The sequence below is a fragment of the Cucumis melo genome, chromosome 7 (assembly GCF_025177605.1).
Source record: "Cucumis melo cultivar AY chromosome 7, USDA_Cmelo_AY_1.0, whole genome shotgun sequence".
Lineage (NCBI taxonomy): Eukaryota > Viridiplantae > Streptophyta > Magnoliopsida > Cucurbitales > Cucurbitaceae > Cucumis > Cucumis melo.
Window position 1 is genome coordinate 4423271 of NC_066863.1, and position 17491 is coordinate 4440761.

Genomic DNA, 17491 nt, shown 5'->3' on the forward strand with positions numbered 1-17491 from the left:
CAGTTTTTGAGTTTCATTCACTTTACTTCCATAGCTTCTCATTATATTTCATTGTTGCTACCCCTCTTCTTTATGAAATTTACGCATTAAATTTGAGGGTACAAAGTTCACATAAATAACAATTAGGCACTCTTTATCCGGCTGTGGAAACCAAACATTGAAACCAATTTGAGTTCCAATGCGAAAGTCGTATCAAATCCATCAGATAACTCACCTCACATTCAACTCAAACCCACGTTAACTATTAATTTACAACAATCAGAACATGACTCAACGGTTAATACATACTCTGGACCGATAGGTTACAAATTTACAAGTCATAAGAATTAACAAACATATAGTATTACTTCAAAATTAACATTAATTAATTAAGTACTCAGTGTAACTGATAGTAAATCTGATATGAGAAAGAACTTTCCATGGGCTATGACATACAATAATTGCTCGAGAATTCGGTCCAAGCAAAGGAAAATGGAAAATAAGAGTATAGGCAAAATATAGTAACTTGTCAAAAACTAATGAATACTTCAAGTTTGTGGAATCCTGATTCATTTCTTTTGCTTTTTTGATTTACTTTCACTAGATCGCTCAGCAGACCCTGAGGAGGTTACGGCACTATGACTGTGTCCTGAATCTCGAGTGGAGTGGTCGATTGATCTACTAGGTTCATGCGAGCGTTTTCTTTTAGATGAATCCTTTTTTTGATGATCTCTGGACTCGGTAGATTTGAGTTCCTGTTTAACACTTGAAGGCTTCCATGGTTCCTCGAATTCAGATACTGAACTTCTAGGTTTGCTACTTCGTGAAGAGGTTGTTCTTCTACTGCTCGATTGTGGACCTCTGGATGTTGTAGTTTGACGGGAATTGGTCAATGAAATTCCAGAAGATTTTTGACACAATGATTTCAAAGATGTGGTGGCCTTTTCAAGTTCTTCAGGTTCTGGGTAATGGACAAGAGAGATCCGCCGGGAAATCTTTCCAACTTCAAGGGCATAAAAAATAGAACAGTTTTATCAGGGTAAGATGACTTGAAATTAAAATGAATGGTGAATCTACTAGCACAAGTAAGGACCATGCCACTAGAATATGATGTGTGAACAAACATCGAGAAGACATTCGACTTTGAATTGAGATGGACGGAGTATCAATATTGTTCGTTTCTAATCTAATGGATTTAGACAGGAAAAGGTTTAATGTAGTATTAGCACATTACAGCTCACTAATAAAATGTTATGACCTCAAAGAACTAAAAAAGTAAAATGTTGCTCATAAGGCTGCTCATAAGTCAATGATTATGGAAGTAAAAGGCTGCTCATAAGTCAGAACTAAAAAATAAAATTTTAAAGCTTTGTAATTGAAGAACCGGCAAGCGACAGTGATTCTGGAAGGAGTAGATTAAAAGTTATAGAACACACTAATAAACTAATGTCGGCATGTGAGGACAGAATCTGAATCACTGGGGATGGAGAAGCTAGACTAGAGGTCTAGGCATAACGTCATCAATATTGAAAGTTAAAGTAAACCAGTACACACCATCTACCTATCTATAATATAGGAACTTTGAAAAGAAGCTCGAATGGATAGCAGAACTGGTACAGGTTTAAGTATCAGCCAGGTATGACAAAACGGAGAGAGAGAGAGAGAGAGAGAGAGAGAGAGAGAGAGCAACTCTAACGAAGAGACTGATGATACTAACATGTGAAGTAAAACAGATTCAAAATGGAGGTTTTTTCGGATTAAAAAAAATTGAAATACATAAATATTTACTCTAATAGAAAGAGGGGTTTTCACCTAATCTGGTGTCCGATGAAGATGGCAGAAAAACAGAAGCCTCAGGTTCTTGAGCCACACAGCTGATCACATCATATGATTTTCCTTTGATGAAAACAAAAATAGATTGATATTATTGTACGGAGAAAATGAACAGAATAGCTGTAGTGCACATTCAAACAAAAATACTTCAAGCATATTCATGCACCAACTGTTATTTGAAAAAACTGATAATAGATTTATTCAAAGAGTCGAGAAAAATGGCACAAATCCAATGAGATTACATGAAGCTATTCATTTGTGCAATAAGAGAAAAAACAAGAGTTCTTCAATTATGATTGACTATTTCTCATCAATGATGTTATGATTAACTGTTTCTCATTAAAAAAAAAAAAAAAGGAGTCAAGAAAAATGGACGTCATGTCGCCTCATACTCATTGACAATTTTTTCTCTGATTTTGATGGACGAGCTACACTTTGTTCACTTTCTTAATGAGAGTGAGGCTTTTGAGAAGGCATCCTAGGAAAGTATCACCTCCAAACGTCTGAAGTTATCAGTCAATGTTGAACTGGACATCGTTGATGAATTGGCTTTCAAATACGGATGCAAAACCCATTCTTAATTCGGTCACCCATTACATGGTTTGCCAAAAGCCGTATCTTTTTGGACACTAGGTGATCATTGAAAATTTTGAGAAAAGATTATACATGGGTATCCGCCTTTTCATCTAAAGAGGGAAGGTTCACTCTCGTACAAGCTACACTTTCAAATCTTCCAAATGTACCCCCACCGATTTTTGCTTGGCTATTAAGATTAGAAAAGAGATAAAAGAATTATTTAGGAATTTCCTTTGTAAAGGTGCGGAAAGTGGCAAAGAGCAATATTTTGTTAAATGGTTTATTTAAACGGAAACAAAAAAATAATCATTTATATAGTGAAAAAAGGTCAATACTCAAAATTCGAGACATAATGATCAAAGAGTGGTACATCTGAAGATTAGGGTTAGTGGGTCCACCCAACCATCTCAAAATGTAATACATCGTAGAGTTCTATGGCAATACACTATTAAAACGTACGTAAACTAAGCTGGAGAAACGAAAGCATTCCAATTGAGACATGTGTCTTGGACTGAATAATGAGTAAAGAGTTTGGATTTTGAACATGTGGTCGATAATAAAGAAGAAAAGCCCTCTCAAATCGAGCACAATCAAGCCTTCTTTAATCATGAGAGTGGATCTAGAGGAAGAGGTAGAAATTTTAGCACTCATGGAAGAGGAGATAACCAAGGAAGAGTTGAAAGCTACTCATCACCAAAAGCACAAAGTTTATTGCAACCACATTAAACTCAAAAGATCAAACTTCATTACAACGATGTTCAGATTCATAGCTGAATCAATCAGGCAACACTATTGGGAAACAATACTGTAAAAAGGGGAATCAAGTTCCCTCAAGTCTGCTTCCCAATTGTCATGATAGATTGACAACTAACACCTTAAGTTTGGTAATTGCCACGACTCACCCTTGATTTCCTGAAAGTACAACTTAAGTCATTTGGCCCAATTGATTAAAGAAGGCTTGACCCTGACACTCACGGATATCAGGAAAAAAATCAACTCGCCCCAATTAAGACATTGATTCTCCTTTGGCAAGGTTCTCACTCCACGATTGAAAGCACCAAAGATTGGGCCTTGACAGAATATTCTTCAATCACGATTTCCCTCAAAACTGTTGGCAATTTTTTTTACATATTTAGTCTTATATATTTATGCATTTTTCTTGTCATTATCTGCACTAAATAACCTTCCAAATTTAATCAATTAGCAGTTAGCTTCTCAATTTTTCCATTTGTTTTGCATCTTTGTGCAAGTGTTTATATACCGCATATTGAGATGCAGAAGAATTCAATAAAAAGAACAGTGTATATTTTCACACAGCGTAAACCTCTTACGTTAAAACAGGCAAAGAGCTTCCACCAATATTGTCTTGTTAATTGTCTAAACCTCTTCATCCTGTTAATCAAAGAGGCCTCGGGCATACCCTATGAGAGATAAAAACCAAGCGCTTCTTGCTAAGTGGATTTGAGATATAACTTATAAGCACAAAAAGGATGCTTAATGAAGGGAGCTTATTAAAAATAAAATCCGGTTCAGCATATCACCTAAATTGGGTAACCAGGTAACCCTTGTTCTCAAGATACGCACTTTTGAGACCTCAATCCTGGATGAAGACAATAATGTCAATAACAACTTTTGAGACCTCAATATGGTTTTAATCCCGTTAGCCCTCACAACCGATGGATGCTTGGAAATGACCTCTCAATCCAGAAGGACACTTTCCTAGAAATCTCTTTTAGCTGATACGGGTGACAGAAACAATATTTTGGAGACATATTTGGCTACAGGAATATGGAAAGAAAAATACCCCTAGAAATGGGAATGGGCTCACAAGGCCATTACCACCAACGGTGCTCTTAAAAAAATAATGTTTAATACGGCCATATCTCTGTGTGGTTCTATTTGCAGAACTGACAATGAATAAAAAAATCACCTCTTCCTCCATTCTTTTACTCGAAAATTCTGGAGAACTTCGTGATGCTTTTGGATAGTCTTTGGCTTTTCCTAGAGAAGTTACTACATACCTCAACCCCATTCTCTTGAGTCACCCATTCAAGAAAACAGCTCTTTTGTGGTTGCATATATCTTATGCTCTCTTTTGGGTGCTGTGAGCCCAAAGAAATCAATAGGTCTTAAAGGACCGTCCTAATGACATTTCCCTTGATCCTGTTATTTAATATGTTATTTCTTGGTGTAAATAAAAGTTCTAACCTTTTTGCTTCATATTCATACGCTTCCCTTCTAAACCATTGAGATAGCTTATTGTAGTTCCATGTTATATCGTTTTGTGTATTTCAAAGATCAATGAAATTGTTTCTTTAAAAAGAAAAAAAAAAAACTAAATAGATACCAAAATGATAGTTACCAGATGAACCCTGAAAGCTGCCCATATGCCCGTCTGGGTGAAGTTGAAGAGAAAATTCTTGCCCATCAAAATCTGGGGCCTACAATACCCATTGAAGAAAATAATAAATCCCTCTCAAATTAAACAGTATTTCAAATGACTGCAACAAACTTAATCTTGCAAAAAATTAAAAAAAAAAAAAGCACATTTATGGGTTGTTCTTCATTTTAATTTATTCCAAACTGCAGGTAGCTGTAGCATTTTTCAAGATAAGTTTATAATATCTCACTTGGTTAGCAGGCCATTGAATAAGCCATAGCTCTTCAGAGTCAGTCAAAGAAATATCAGTAAGAAATTCCCTTCTGTCTTCCTCAAACTCTGCTGGAGGTTTGTAGCCTTCTACATTTTTAAGAGCATCTACCTCGCTACTCATACTTAAAGCTAATTAAGTCCCTGTAACAAAACAAACAACAAAGCAACACTCTGATATCATATAACAAAGAAAAAAAGAGCTCACAGGCATTTCGTCAAACAACTCACGTACGAACTATTCCAATAAGTTTGTTTTTAATGCCAAGTGAGACCCCCCCCCCCCCCCAAAAAAAAAAAGGAAAAACAAACACAATTTTTTATTCAGGTTCAACTTTAAGATGTAGATGAGTGATAACAAAATAATCAGAATTCAAAGCCTCAATTGAAAAGGGCAACACGCTGCAATTCGAAAAGTTCAAATTTTTTCCCGGGGTGATTTCTTTTCCGTGGGTATTCTGCTGTTGTTGTTAGAATTAAAAAAAAAAAAAAAAAAAAAAAAAAAAAAAAAAAAAAAAAAAACCCAAAGCAACTTCTCCTTTGTTTTCATTGGACTACCCGTACTTTGATTTTTCAAGTGAGAAAGAAGATATAAATGGAGAACCAAAGAATAGCAGCACAAACAGAGGAGTAGAATCAGTACAGTCTAGTAGGAAGGAGGCTCCGGCGGGACGAGAGGAAGAAACACAGCAGTGGAAGCACTGAACCAGAGAGATGGAGTGGTGGTTCGGCGGCGACACTCGGCAGCTGGAAGGGAAGGGCTGGCGGGAAAAATAAGGGTTAGGGCTTACTCCTCCTTTTCTTCTTTTTTCTTTTTCCTTCTCTAAGGTAAAATAACCTACAATTGTATGTAAAAACATTTAGAATAATAACATGATGATACAAACTCAATTCATGCATATTTATATATATAATATCTATTATATATAATGTATTATAAATCATATCACAATACAAAAGAGAGTAATCATATAAACTTTTAGATTAAATTATCGATTTGGTTTCTATTATTTAAAAATAATAGAATTTAATTTTTATGGTTTGTAACTAAAACTTAATCCTTTTGGTTATATAAAATGGTAAGAAATAGTCTCGTTCGTATCAATTGTTCATAAAAGTTATCAAATCATAAAAACTATACCTGAAGTTTTATAAAATCATATGCTAAACTCTAATTTTCTAACGACGGTAAGGAATAAAGTTGCAACTTAATCCATTTTTAAACGTAAGTTATATTTATAAATTAATTAATAATAGTTTATTGTCAACTAAATTCGATAGGTAGGACTAGTTTTGTAATCTATAAATATATAATGTGAAACACGTTTACACATTTTTTAAAACTAAAATTTAATTATTGAATACGTTGTTAAACACATATTTAAAAACATAGAGTACCAACTCTGTTTTCATTAAATCTATTTTTTCAAATTTATTTTTTCAAATTTATTTTTTCAAAAAAAATACTAAATAGATCTCAAGTTTTGAATTTGATTTTAATTTTCTAAATATTTCAACTTTATAGTTTACATTTGAATTTCGATTCAATTTAATTTATAGATTTTAGTGTCTATGTTTCTAAATTTAGTTTGAATATTTACTTTCTGTCTTTAAAGTTAAAACATTTTAAATAATTAAAATGATTTATAATTAATTAAAATTAATCTTTTCATCACTTTTGAAATTTAATTTAGAATTTTATTTTACAACTACTTTAAATTAATTAATAAGTATTGGGTTTGTAAGAGAGTATTTTGAAACATAAGGTATAGAAATAAATATAACAAAATAAAGATATAAGTCTATTAAAAATGAACTATGCTGTAAATATTTATCTATTATGATAGATCGAAGAATTAACGATAAGAATTCTTCATTAATAAATCTTACTATAATTACATTTTTTAATTATTATTATATACTTAATTATTTTTTTAAATCATTACTTATCATACTTACCCTAATTTTTCATAGTTAAAATTATTACTTATTATAATTACTCTAATTTTTCAAGTTAACTTTAACTTCTAAGTTTTTATATTTATTTGATCTTTAAAATTTCAAAGTATTTAATATATTAAACTGTAAACTAGTAATTATTATTGGTTGTGGTTAGTATTATAAAAAATATAACACAATAATTAACTAATAGATTTAATAGACGGTGATCATCTAGTTAAAAATTAACTTCTTATAAATCTTTCAATTTAAGTCTACTATAGTACTAATAAATAAAATTTTGTTATATTTATAAAATTTTAGAACCTATTTAAAAATAAGGTTTTTGTTAAGGAAAAAAATATATTTAGTTCCCATAAAAAAAGCCACTAAACATTATGTAAAGAAAATAGATGGCCTATATTTTTTACAATTTACTTAAGAACAATTTATCTAAAGAAAATCAATGGCTTATACAATTTTTAAAAATTATTTAGTAAACATTTTTTAAAGTCTAAATACAAAATAAATATAAATTTGAAAGTTTTGATTCTTCAGAAAATGCTTTTTCTAGGCGGTGGTCTTCGCCTTCCCTCGGATGTGACCGAACAAGAATAATCGAAACCGACTGAAAAATATTCTCCCATCACCGCCCTCCGATTCTTTTCCCATTTTCACACTCATACGAAGGCTCCGTGAAGCGAAGAAATGGAGGATTTTTCTGTAAATGATCCGACTCAGCTACTTCAAGCAGCTGCAAACTTTGCAAATTATCCCGGTTAATAATCTGTTACTCAAATTCACCTCCGTATTCTTCATATTCTACTGAAAATGCACCAGAATCTGACTCTTTTAAGTATTTCCCCTTTGCAAAGGTGTTCGGACTGATGCGTCGGTTAAGGAATTTCTCGACCGCTTCCCCCTTCCCGCCATCATCAAGTATTGTGTACAATTTGAAAATCGAACAATCTTTTATTTGATCCATTTTTGTTTTTGAGCTGTTGGGTGTATTATTACCCTTTTGCTTATTCTTTCTGACTTGGCTTGTTCACTTCTGCAAGTGCTTTACAAACAAAAGCAGAATTTCCTGGTGTAGAGGATACTTTGGTTGCGTGTCTTGACAGGATATTTAAGACCAAGTATGGAGCTTCTCTTATACCGCATTATATGGTATAAATCCTTCTCTTGTACTTTTGGGTCATGTTTAGGATGTGCTTAATTTTCTGATACTATAGAGGGTGCCCTGACGATGGAGGCTTTTTCAGGACTTGATTCTTCTCACGTTTATCAGATATTGACGGCTCAGTTGAATTGAGTTTAAAGTCAGTGAAACCCATATACTTGTGTTCAAGTGCAATAGCATTTTCTTTCTCTTCCTCTTCTTCTTCTTTCCTTGTTCTCTTGACTACACGAGACTAGTCCATCCAATCAACATTAGGATCCTTGGATGTGCTTTGCATTATGGTCTGTTGTTATGTTAGGATACCCCTAACAAAAATATCAAATCACAATGTACCTATAATATAAAAAGGAAACTACAATATAATTATATCCTTTCTCCCAAAGTCCCAACACTACACCCTCTATATTCGACCAAGGGACCCTTGGGCCTTGGCGAATTACCATTATGCCAGCACTAAAAATGTGACATACTAATCTTACTCATGTATGGTGTACCCCATGTACGTACCCCGAACTAAAGTACTCTCACATCAGTCAGTTGTATTAATTATTTCTATTCCCCTACCCCCCTGCAGCCTTTTGTACAGGTTGGACTACAGGCAGATTCTCAAACAGTTAGAACCTTAGCTTGTAAAACGGTTGGTTTTCTTTGCCATTATTTGGTTCAACATCGACCAGTTTTTTTCTCGTTAATTAGTTTTCCTTTTCTTTTTGAACTTCATCTGTTTGTTATCACTGTGCAAGCTATAACTTTTGTATTCTTAAACTAAAAACTAAATACCTTTTCAGGTCACTCGCCTTTTGCAGGAGTCTGATGAAACTGTTCCTTCGGCTATACAACTAATTATTGACTATGGCATCTATCCACTTTTGCTCGACTGTCTTCTCAATGGGTAAGAGTACATACTGATGATTGTGGATTAAATTATGAATGATATTGAGTTTTTGGTGGTATTGGAACATCAAGTTTTTCTGCTTAAACCTTTACCCCAAGTCTATTGAGTAACGATTCTTTCTTGAGTCATTAGAAAAGTTGTTGTATTAATGGATGCAATATACACTTCTCTTGTACATTTGGAACATTTCGTTATTATTGTTAACTATTACATAATTGAGTTCTATGATTGACAAACCTAGGGATGTAGGATTTGATCTTGACCCCTCACCATTCCCTGTTAAGCACCACTTACCTTATCAAACTCATAAGCAACACACGGAAATTGGAGCAAATGAATTTGTTCTTTTAACGTTCTACCTTCAGTTTGTTAATTCCCCAACATGGAAGAATTTTTTTTTCTACCAAGTTTTCTTAGATCTCGAATTTATGGATTTCATCTGTTTTTAGCTTGCTGTGGAATTACGTGTGAGGTTCTCATTTTTTCTCTTCTGCAGTAATGAACAAGTTGCTAACTCATCGATGGATTCAATTAAGACATTGGCTGCATTTCCACAGGGGATGGTAAATATATAATACTAATTGCTATTATTTATCTGCTCTATATGGTTAACTCATCCTTTATGTTATTTTTAGTGTGTTGATATAATATTAACTTTACCTTCACTTCCAACTCAAGCTTTTGGGTCAATAACATCGTTTACTTTCCATTTAACATTAATTTCTGCTTATTGGGTTTTTCTTTCAAATTTCAAGCACACAAGTGAGAGGCAAGTGATAGAGTATTGATCCATCATTTTAAGCTTTCGTGTCAATCGATGATTTAAGAGTTACAATAAGTCTCTTTGCAAACTAACTGCAATTTGTTACCCTGTAGGAAATCATCATCCCATCGAATAAAACAGAAGCAACACACCTAGGGATTGTAGCTTCAACATGTTCATCTCTGGTATCTATGACTTTGCGATATTTATAGCACTTAATACTTGCTGAACTATTGTTCTCAAGAAAATTCCTCCAATGTCCAATCATGTTCTCTTTTGCTATAGTTTATGTTTATTCATTGTTCCTTTTAGCATCGTTACTTAGAAGAAGAGTCCCCCATCTTGTAGTTTACTTGGTAGTAATTTGTGCTGATTGAGATTAAAATTTCTCAGGGAAGAGTTCGAGTCATGGCATTGGTAGTGAAGCTATTTTCAGTTTCTAGCTCCATGGCATCGGCAGTATACAATGCAAATTTACTAAGCCTACTGGAAAGTGAAATCAATAATTCAAAGGACACACTTGTAACTTTAAGTGTGTTGGAACTCTTGTACGAGGTTTATTATCTCTTACTCCCTGTCTTCTTGTTCACGAGCATGTTGGCCTTGCCCCTTCTGTTTTCCATTTTGATATTCATTGCGTAGCGAGGAACATTAGTAGAAAAATGGTGTTATAATTTTGTTATCCCTTTAGCTTTTCTCGAAGTCAGTAAACATGTACAATATGGGTTTTTGCAATCTCAAGTACACGAGTCTTAACATGAGTTGGATTGTTAGAAATAGACATGATTTCAATACTACGAGTCAAATGAAATGCCTGATTTCCTCTTTTAAATTAAGAAGTAAGATGGTAACTGCTTAGTGGTTTGATCATGCAAGAAAAATCATGATTTTTAATGTATTATATCGTATATCATGTATTTATTTTATTTCCAATTGATGAAGCTAGTGGAGATTGAACACGGTACAAAGTTCTTGCCAAGGACCAGCTTTCTCCAACTACTAAGCTCTATAATCAGGTTTTTAATGAAAGAATTATGAACTTCAGCTACACTAGCAAATGACTTTACTCTAGATGTTGATAGTATTCATAACTTTTCATTGTTTATTGCAGCAACTCATCAGCGGAGTCTATTCTACGATCAAGAGCCATGGTCATTTGTGGAAGACTTTTGTCCAAAGAGAACATCTTCTCGCTTGTAGATGAATCATGTAAGAAATAAGAGTTGACCTAGGACATTTTATTGACCTGCAACACTACATAATCATTTCATTTGAAGTTTTTTAAGAGTTCTAAAAAGGTGTGGATTAGATGAACTAGCCAATTGTTAATGTTCACATAACAAGGCCCTTTTTCATTGGGTTTCACTTTGGGATTCTCAGTATCAAATAGACCTGTGGTTACCCATTTATGCATCATGATTATGTAATCTACTGTAGATCTGAAGATCACATTCTATTTATAAACTTTGTGTAAGGAATTTGGAATCATGGACCTTTAGTTTTGGGTAGAGCTTCTGTGAACACAACATTGATTCATCTGGTCATGTCTGACATGATAAAAGCATACGTAATATTTTACAATGTGGGGGAAAAAATACAGCCCAACCTAAGAGGTTCTTATAAAAGAAGAGAGATTCTGTAACAATTTTTAATCCGTATTATGTTTCTTCAAGTTCTTCAATAATGATAATTAATCTGATTGTGCATCTTTATAGTGGAGTATGTGTGTGTGTGTATACATTATGTGAAATTTACATGTTTTTTCTTTGATGAAGTATTAAATATATCAATCTATAGGCATATATTCTATAGAAAAGGGTCCACAATGTGTGTGTGTGCCTTATATCATATTTTCAATTCAAGTTTTGCTTAAATGCCATTCAGATAAAAAAAAATAATCACAAGATCTTTGTTAGGCTGGAGATTGCATAAACGATGTCCAACAAAGGTTAAGTTGAATCACTTCATTTCACAAGGAAAAGTTCTCTAAAATGAGAACTTTTTCATTGCCGATTTCTTGTACAAATCCAGGAATATGAAGATTACTTGAGATCTTAGACATCTAATTGATTGCATTAAAAACAGTTGACAATAATCTATAATCATATCACATAGGTGAACCCTATTGCCCAATTATCATTCTTCTATATATGTCATTTTACTACTATCAGATAGACCCTTTACTGACAGTTCCCTTGTTTTGCATTTATATTCTCTTTTCTCAGGTGTGAGGAATTTGATATCTGCTGTAGATGGAATTCTTGGGTCATCTGAAGGAGAGGATGTAAATGTATCTGAAGCTGCAATTGAAGCACTGGGTCAAATTGGGTCAAGTAAGTGTAGCTATTGCCACCTGTGGCCTAAGTTTTGTTCACATACTTCCAAATGAATGAAACCTAGTTATCCAGGGAAAATAAAAGTAGAACTCTTAACGTGTTAAATATTGTCTTGTTTTTGTTTTTTTTTTCTTTCTCCTTAATGGTGAATTATGAACTCAAGTGCTAGTATATGCACACAAAGATAAGTATTGGATGCTTGAAACTATTGACATTTTGATGAAAAATATCAATTGTGATCAGATTTAACTGTTAGAAAGAGAATGTACGGTGTTCCTTCAACATCCTTACCCCCCCTAATTTGTGCAGTCTACATAATAGGACAGAGGATTGTGGACCATTTTTTCTTTTGGTGCCCTTTGAATCAAGCTCCTGACTTTTTTTTTTTTTTTTGCCTCAACTGAGCTGATGTTTTTTCTTGGACATCAACAACTTTCTTCCATTAGTTTTGGCCAAATCCTAAAAAGGAAGGCTAAATCCTTGAAACTAAGTGACCTCCATCTGAACAAGATGTTGCACATGGACCTCAACCTTTTTTATTGAGAAGACGTGGGCATTTAATTCCTCCTGGTTATCACTTTTTTATGGAAAAATGTCATAAATTTAAATGAAGACAGGAACACTTATTGTGGACTTCAGCATAAGTGCAATTAGGATATATCCTTGACCAAAATACGCTTGATCACTGTTTGAATGTACTGCCTTCCTAAATGTTCTAAGCAACCTTTTGCTTTGTGAAACTAAGGTTTTTCTCATCATCCTGAGTTTATTATTTTCATCTTTATAAACATTTCATCCCTAAAGGCCAACATGAACAGATTCAACTTTTTGTTTCTCTCAGGCACGTGGGGAGCCACCTTACTGCTGTCAAGTTTTCCAACCTGTGTGAAGCATGTAATTTATACAGCATTTGATCGGCATGAGCATGGTAAACAGCTGGTAAGTATGTTAACTTTTTGGTTTATGTTTATGTTATCTACTTTTGCACCTTAGTTTCGGATTGATTGAACCATTAGGTTGGGTAGGTATATGGTGAAAGAACTAAAAGAACTAGATGTTCCTTTCAGCAAGCGTTGTCAATGATTGAATTTTAACAAGCCTTTGAAACGGAATGTTGCTAGGGTAAGAAAACTCTATGCTAAAATTCTTTCAAGTGAGTGGCAGCATAGAGTGATATAACGATTTCAACAAGGTTTAAGGTAGTACACTGATATTTTCCCTCCAATGCTATTATGACATAACGGAAAATATGGGATTCAGAACAAGTTTTTCGAAGATTGTAAAATTTTGGTATTCACTCTTGCTCTTGTTAATTTAGTTACTCAAAATCATTTTTTTTAATAAGAAAACCTGCTTTCATTGAGAGAAAGGACTTGTTTTATCTTTGTGTTAAATGTCTGACGTGGAAACGGTTTTGTTTTTATAAGTAGTTTAGGATAAGAGTGAAGTGAAATGCCAAAGCAAACTTAGCTCAATGGTAATTGGCATGACCTTCTGTTAGGATCCCAAAATCCTGCCACTCAGAAAAGTCCCAACAACACAATAGAGAAACAGACAGTACTCTGTATTTATATATTGATAGGAATAGAGTAGGAAACAAGGTTCATGTAGAGATCCTCTAAATAGTGAGAAGAACACCGCAGAAAATAACACAAGAAATATCAAACTATAAAAAGCCAAGACTCTCCAGCTAATTCGAGAATGCTGGCCTTCTCCTCCAAAGTTCCTGCAACCTTTCTAAAATATGACCTAGCCTTCAGCAATCCCAAAAACATTCCCTTATATAATTCCAAACCTTCCCGTGGGTCCCACACCAGAATATTCCTTCCATAATCCTCATATAGGTTAAGCTGTCACCTGGTTATTACCTTTTCTGCCCCTGCGTTTGTATGCGTGAATAATAACACCTTCCTTAGAGCTCGAAGGTTTGATCCCCCTCCTTGCACTTCTTGTACTAAAAAAAAAGAGGAGAGTATGAAGTGAGATACATCACTGCCAACCATTCACTTAAAGCTAGGCAAGTATTTAATGATGTATATTTTATTTACATACTATATTCACTTATATTTTCAACTGTCAATACAGGCGGCCATGCATGCTCTTGGTAACATCTTCGGGGAAAGTCGATCAGAGAATGATATTGTGCTAAATGATAATGCAGAGGAAAATTTGCAGGATTTGATATATCAAATTGCATCCAGAAGTTCAAAAATGACACCCTCAGTGAGTCAAGAATTTAGGGTTTATTTCTTTTGATAATATTTTCCTGCTTTTTTATGTTTTCTCTTAAGTAATTTGAAATTTGGTATCTACTCTGCTTTAGTTGCAGAATATATGTCACTCCAATTCAAACCCACCCTTCTGCACTTACCATACAAGATTGGGCAATCCTTTTTTTTTTTTTTTTCATTACACATTAGGAACTTGGAATGAAAACAAAATGCTTAAGCTGATGGTAATGGAGTTAAGTTCATAGATCAGAACGTTTGGGTCAATGGGTGTCAAGATGCAACAGATTTTTTCAAGTTTTAATGAGATGCTATCTGTGGCAGGGTCTTTTTCTAGCTGTTCTTCAACAGGACTCTGAGATTCGCTTGGCGGTGAGTATTTTTTCGTTTTCTATTTTCTTAACACTTCTTACATGGCCTTAAAGGAGCTTGCTATGGGTAAAACAACAATAATGATAACCTAAAAGATAGAACTACATGATGTTGGACAGACCATTACTTCAAGAGGATATAAATTCAAGGAGCCTTGAATTTAAGAGTCCATGAATTAAGAACTCATTTAGGGTATGTAGGCTACACTTACGCCTTTCTTACCAACAACATATTCTTGGGTAGATCATCCAATTCTTTATTGTGATCTTTTTTATTACTGTGGAAGGAGTCTATTTGGCATGGAGATATTTCTCGAAAAATGTGAATTCAGTGTTAAAAACATGTATAAGAATGCAGGGTGCACTTGTAAACATTTTGATTCTGGTACACAAGTAGTATCATCTCTCATTGGGCAAAAACATTTTGATGTTTAGAGAATATCTTATTTGGAAGTACACCTATAAATTTGCATCAATGTGGATCTTCTTTAGTCTAGACAATATTCTTTATTAGTTTAAGAGTCTCAACTTCCAGCGAGTAGGCTGCTTATTTTTGGATGTAGTCTTATCCTGGTCTTGAAACTATGTTAGTTCTGACTTCGTATAAATTTAATTATATGACTTCGATTGTCTTTCCAGAGTTACAGAATGATAACTGGGTTGGTCGCTCGACCTTGGTGTCTGACGGAGATCTGCTCGAAACAAGAGATAGTAAATATAGTTTGTGATGCAAGTTCAGAGACTACTAAAATAGGTATATGGTGTTTTCTTTTTCTGGTGACAAAGTTGCCTACTTTTCCTTGCATCCATGTTTTGAGATCGATCAGATGTTCTGTTCATGATTGTTGTGCATGCATCATTAGGAATACCACTCCAGCTACAATCATATAACTGACTCTTTTGGGTATTGATCTTGGGTATGTAAACAGTAATAATTAAGCAAGCATTCTCCTGCTCTTTTGGTGTTGCAGTTGAGGAATTATTTATTTCTTTAGCCGTTTTGTGATTAAGAATTCTTCTGCCTTTTTGTTGGGCATTGTCTGATGCAAACGTGCATTGTTTGTTTAGATGTATATAATACTAGTTTTTCCATCATCACTGTTTATAACAATGTTCAGAATTATTGATGACCTATGCTCATGTGCAATTCTAACTTCCTTTCTTTAAATCAATTTCCAAAATCTATCTTGCAAACCATCTTCACCCTGTGACGGCAACTTTAAGAAGCCCACACAATTTCAAATATGCATTTGTTTATTGCAAATGCTTCGATTAATCAAATCGTTTTTGTAGTTACTGTCTGTTGTCTGGTAAAGAACTGAAATTACATAAATTATTTGCTTTTTCTGGTTCATATCTTGTTAAAATAAAGTTTTAAGTATGTGATTTGTCAAAATTATTTCAATTAAGTATGTGATTTATCAAAATTATTTCAACTTATTGCCTTATATTATATCTTGTTACTGTCTTGTCTCATTTTGTTTGGTTTAGATTGGTAAGAAAAATATAATGTTGCATTTTCGGGTGTGCCCTTTAGTAATGTAAAATTCTTGCTGAATTAGTTTGTTCTGTGAGACTCACAAACTCTTTTAGAACAAATTGCTTTATGCAAGGGCTTGCATGTAATTAAATATATTTGACCTTTTCCCCTTGCATCAGATGCTAATACCAATCACATTGTTTCTTTAGGAATGGAAGCTAGATATAACTGTTGTTTGTCTATCCATAAGGCTTTCGTGTCTTCACCTAGGCTTACTGGCGATCCTGCTCTTGCTGGAATAGCTTCGAAGGTTAGATTCAGATTCAAATACTTGTGCATTCAAATAAGTATTCCATACTGTACTTCAACTTTTTCATTTTCCAGGCAGTGTATTATATTAGTACTCATAAAAGCGTAAAGGCTCCCATCTTTCGGATCATATCCAATTGTTTTCTGAGAAAGAAAGGTCTAATTGATATATTCATGTGCCTGTGCAAGAATGCCTTAAAATGGGAAGGAGAGAAAGAAAGGCCATGAGGAAGTGATTTTAGTAGTAACTTTAGTTAAAATGATAGGTTTTATTACGTGATATTCATATAATCCATTTAATATTTGGTTCTATACTTCTAAAGTTATGTTGTGGAGTGTTTGTATATCCATTTCAGAATCACTTCCCAGGAAAGGGAAGTGAAGGGTAGGGAAGTGTTATGTTTGTATATTTGAACTTTTGGGGTGGTTATGGTCGGGCTAATGCTTAAAATGGTTTGTCTGCAGCTGCAGGAAGCGGTTAGAAATGGTCCATATCTTAATAGAAGGAATGTTGAAACTCAACCAGCAATAATGACAGCTGAAAGATTTTAAAGAGTACACCATGGTTCAAAAGCAGGTAAGCCTTATGTACAAATGGTTTGCGTGATGTAGTATTTCTCAACCAGCAGCTGTAATGACATCAAGACTTTTCTTTCACACTAGCAGTTGAAAATAGATTTTTTTAATCTCTTCCATGGATTGTGCACTAATATTTCTCTACTCTCTTTGGATAAAGGTTCGTGAATGTGAATTGATTGATGTATTTTTTTTTTATTTTTTTTTTTTTATCATTGAACAAGAAACTCGTAATATTCTAGCTGTGACTTTTACCAGTTATTGAACTCGTAACTTTCATTGTATTATATTAAGATATTGGCTTAGTAATCAGCTAGCTGCCTGTTAACGTAATTACATAATATTATATCAACTTATTCAAAATTATTCAATAC

The 17491-nt window shown here is 33.8% G+C and overlaps 2 protein-coding genes across 3 annotated transcripts; one reads left to right on the forward strand and one right to left on the reverse strand.

The window, feature by feature from the left end:
* Positions 1-343: 343 nt before the first annotated feature.
* On the reverse strand, positions 344-5908 carry LOC103501782 (mediator-associated protein 2). Its single transcript, XM_008465477.3, has 5 exons — positions 5682-5908; positions 5019-5182; positions 4751-4829; positions 1792-1875; positions 344-982 (listed from the first exon to the last, which is right to left on the reverse strand). Exons 2-5 carry the CDS (start codon positions 5160-5162, stop codon positions 549-551), a joined length of 741 nt encoding a protein of 246 aa, XP_008463699.2. The 5' UTR covers positions 5163-5182; positions 5682-5908; the 3' UTR covers positions 344-548.
* Positions 5909-7527: 1619 nt separating this feature from the next.
* On the forward strand, positions 7528-17234 carry LOC103501781 (uncharacterized). Of its 2 annotated transcripts, XM_008465476.3 has the most exons (17): positions 7528-7754; positions 7852-7915; positions 8038-8146; positions 8734-8796; positions 8948-9051; positions 9551-9617; positions 9931-10002; positions 10211-10372; positions 10760-10833; positions 10929-11026; positions 12043-12150; positions 12995-13092; positions 14239-14376; positions 14706-14753; positions 15392-15506; positions 16442-16542; positions 17007-17234. In XM_008465476.3, the coding sequence occupies exons 1-17, from the start codon at positions 7685-7687 to the stop codon at positions 17091-17093; spliced, it is 1578 nt and encodes a 525-aa protein (XP_008463698.2). In that variant the 5' UTR covers positions 7528-7684; the 3' UTR covers positions 17094-17234. The 2 variants fall into 2 exon arrangements, with proteins under 2 accessions (XP_008463698.2, XP_016903091.2); XM_017047602.2 differs by lacking the exons at positions 15392-15506; positions 16442-16542; positions 17007-17234 and adding an exon at positions 14873-14926 and having other exon boundaries at positions 7537-7754.
* The last annotated feature ends 257 nt before the right edge of the window (positions 17235-17491 follow it).